The sequence below is a fragment of the Priapulus caudatus genome, unplaced genomic scaffold, assembly GCF_000485595.1.
Source record: "Priapulus caudatus unplaced genomic scaffold, Priapulus_caudatus-5.0.1 Scaffold156, whole genome shotgun sequence".
Lineage (NCBI taxonomy): Eukaryota > Metazoa > Priapulida > Priapulimorpha > Priapulimorphida > Priapulidae > Priapulus > Priapulus caudatus.
In genome coordinates, this window is record NW_014577217.1 from 4,811 (window position 1) to 8,720 (window position 3,910).

Sequence of the window (3,910 nt, forward strand, 5' to 3'; positions counted from 1 at the left end):
TATATAATATATATATATATATATATATATATTTATATATATATATATATAGTAGCAGTAGATATATATATATAGTATATAAAGCATGTATTTATTCTATTGTGTCCTTCATATATGTAGTATATATAGCACGGATTCGCTCTACTCGAGAGTTGGTCTGAAAAGTTTTGTGAAAGTTAGTCTGAGAATCTCAGAGTTGGTCTGAAAGGTTTTCTGAAAGTTAGTCTGAGAGTTGGTCCGACATGTTTTCTGAAAAATAGTCTGAGAGTTAGTCCGAAAGTCTGTACGAAACTACAATATAGGAAAGTGCAGTTTAATTATACTACGTGGCAGCTTCTGTGCGTCGTCATGGCGACCAGTCGTGTGCGATTCAAACACGAGGTGGCGCTGATGGGCAACCAACCACCACGAGGCGTATGTATTGAACTTCAAAGCGGATATCGAGTATTGATATTGAATGTTCGATCATCAATCTCGAATATTTGAATATCAATATCTAATATCAAACACATATATGATTGTTTTATTAATTAGCAATATTGTGTAATCGATTATGAATATTAAATATTTGATTATTCAATATCAATTATTCGAATAATCAATATTAAGCAATAGTAAACTATAGTCCCACTACGTTAGACATGTATATGCTACGAATCTCCCACCGACTTAAATCTACGTCCCTTGTCAACTCTTGGAGGATGCAAACTGGCAACTACTGAGCCTATGAGGTAACGTCAGGGAGGTGGGGGGGGGGGCGCCGCTCGCGCACGCGAGGTGAGAACACAACAAAATGGAAATTCACTCACAGAGCCGCACACGCACCGAGGCGCCCCCTGTGAGTGTACCGACGACGTCTGTTGACTTCTTCGTCGCGCTAGTCACGCGGATGGCAGCTAGGCGAGGAAGAGATAGCAGAACTATTGCGGCGCGTTCGACGTCCCTTGTGTCACTTTTACGCAGATATTTTACGCAGATATATATTACGATCGTGACGATTTATTTCACCGCTACTGTTACTGAGAAATACTTGAGACTCGGTTCTTTGTCTTCGTGCCGCTCGCAGCTTTTCAACTCTAAAATTAAAACGCCTAAATTTATGCGTCGTTAAAGAGCTTAATTTCGTTCTTGCTGTAGTTATGAGTAAATTCTGTGAACTGGTTTATTCGACCGTCTTAGAGAGTCACGATGATATATTATGGGGCCGTATAGCATTCGTCATTGTCTTTCGCAAGCAGCAATTTCGCGGCAGTTTGGTATCGGGGTAAAGGGTTACGACATTCCAAACCTCTGAGGTAATTGCTATCGTTATATCTTTACGATTGTTATATCCTTATGACAGTCACTGGAGACAACCATTCCCGGGGTGGCGGGGTTTACCCTCACTGAATACCCTTAGGTTGTGGCACAATCATGCATTGTACGTGGTCATACGCCAGGCGGCGCGACAGTGATGCTACACATCCACGGATATATGTATAAACAGCATGTTAATATAAACAGTATGTGTATAAATAAATATATATATATATATGTATATATTTTTAATTATTTATATATTTATTTATAGATCGGTGTATACGTCGATCGCCAGGCGGCGCTACAGTGATATTACACATCCACGGATCTATGTTGATAAACAGATGTTGATAAAAACACTATGTTTATATAATTATATATATATATATATCAGGAGCTAATAGTAACAAATTAATTTTAAGTTATTAATAATTTTAATTTGTCATTATTAGCTCCTGATATATATCGGTGTGCACGTCGGCGGCCAGGTGGCGCCACCAGTTAAAGTAGAGTGCATCTTGGTTTACCTGCGTTTATCTGTTATATCTGCTATATCTGTTAATCTGTCTATATCTGTGTTATTATATAGTTTGTCTTCTGTCTGCAGGGGCATACTGCTGCAGGAGCAGAAGCGATACGTGGAGGCAATCAGCAGTTACAAGACTGCCATCCAGTGCCGACCCCGGCTCGCTGGTGAGGAGGCGCCCCCTAGGGGTGACAATCGCATGCATTATAGCGGCTATAAATTACAGCGCTCTGACGTGGATGAGGCAACCGAGAGAAATTACTCTCGTCTTTATATCTCTATTACATGCTACTTCATTTCTCTTTCTTTCTTAGAGAGAAGGAAGGGGAAGAGAGGGAGGGAGGAAGAGGGAGAGTAGGAGAAAGTGAGAGAGAGAGAAGGAAGGGGAAGAGAGGGAGGGAGGAAGAGGGAGGATAGGAGAAAGAGAGAAGGAAGGGGAAGAGAGGGAGGGAAGAAGAGGGAAGATAGGAGAGAGAGAGAGAGAGAGAGAAGGAAGGGGAAGAGAGGGAGGGAGGAAGAGGGAGGATAGGAGAGAGAGAGAGAAGGAAGGGGAAGAGAGGGAGGGAGGAAGAGGGAGGATAGGAGAGAGATAGAGAGAAGGAAGGGGAAGAGATGGGGAGGATAGGAGAGAGAGAAGGAAGGGGAAGAAGGGAGAAAGAGAGGCAGAGTGGAAGATGGCGGATAGGAGAGAGAGAGAACGATGGGGAAGAAGGGCGGAAGAGTGGGGATAGGATAGGGGAGAGAGGAAGAAAAGGAAGGGGAAGAAGGGAGAAAGAGAGGAGGTATATGCTGCAAGCCTACACATCTTGCTTTCTCTCTCTCTCTCTCTCTCTCTCTCTCTCTCTCTCTCTTTCTTTCTCTCTCTCTTTCTCTCTCTCTCTCTCTCTCTCTCTCGTTGTCGCTCTATCTATATTACAATATTTCTTTCTCCCCCCTCTCTCTCTCTCTCTCTCTCTCTCTCTCTCTCTCTTTCTCTCTGCCATTCCGTCTCTCTTTCTCAATCTATCTCTCTTTCTCTCTCTCCCTCTTTCTATTTTTTCTGTGTGTTTCTCCTGCCTTCGTATTGGAAGAGGAGGCGGCCGCGGTGCGATGCGATGAGGAAGGCAACATGATTAATTAGTAGTTGATTAGTAGCATCTAATCACACTCACGACAGTCATCCTCTTCCTTCCCCTCCCACCTATTACTCACGGCCACCAGCGCCGCTAGACCGCTTGCATCTGCTCGATAAATCCACGAGAACGAGAACGAGAGAAGAGAGCGAGAGAGAGAGAGAAAGAGAAGAGACGGGGAAGGACGAGGGAGAGCGCGCGCGAGAGAGAGAGCGCACGAGAGAGAGAGAGAGAAAGAGAGAGACGGGGGGAAATGAGCAAGAGAAGGGGAGAGAGCGCGAGCGAGCGAGAGGGCGCAAGAGCAAGAGAGAAGCGTGGTGCGATAGATAGAGAAGAGTGAGATAAAGAGAGCGGGATAGAGAGATCGAGAGAGAACGAGCGAGAGACAGTCAGTAAAGAGAGAACGAGAGAGACAGATGGGGAATAGATACATTACATAGAGTACGAGAGAGCGCGGAAAGAAAGAGCGAGAATAAGAGCGAGCGAGCGAGCGTGAGAGAAAGAGAAAGCGAATGAGAGAGAGAAAGAGAAAGAGAAAGCGAGAGAGAGAGAGCGCGCTAATGCGACACTGTGAAGGCAACCACGGGCGGTTCATGCGGGCGTAAAATGAAACAACGGACCTTTCCTCGTCAGAGATCTAACCTCCTCGAGTGAGAAACTATTAGCGCTTCATTCAATGATCGTTCTTCCGTCGCCAGCGCGCGTACATCCCGCATCCCCGTCACCGCGCCCCGCGGCGGCAGCAGCGGACTCTCAGGCGCGGGAGAGGGTGAGGGGAAGAGGTGAACTGTCACTGCGGGTTTGCGTGGCAGCTTTGTGACGACGCACAATATTGAATTAACGCCCCGAAACTCGTTCTCGGCGGATATTTTTAGTTTGCTCGGGCCCGCCGGCATCGATACGTTTCGTTCGCGTCGCCTCCTTCACCTCTGAAATATCCTCAGAGAGAGAGAGAGAGAGAGAGAGAGAGAGA

General features: G+C 45.5%; 1 protein-coding gene across 1 annotated transcript in view; it reads left to right on the forward strand.

Moving 5' to 3' along the window:
- Positions 1 to 3,910, forward strand: part of LOC106806355 (transmembrane and TPR repeat-containing protein 2-like) — a 14,172-nt gene that overhangs the window by 3,762 nt on the left and 6,500 nt on the right. The window contains exons 3-4 of the mRNA XM_014808267.1: positions 1,138 to 1,264; positions 1,907 to 2,069. Coding sequence (XP_014663753.1) covers positions 1,138 to 1,264; positions 1,907 to 2,069 — 290 coding nt within the window. The remainder of the gene's footprint in view (positions 1 to 1,137; positions 1,265 to 1,906; positions 2,070 to 3,910) is intronic.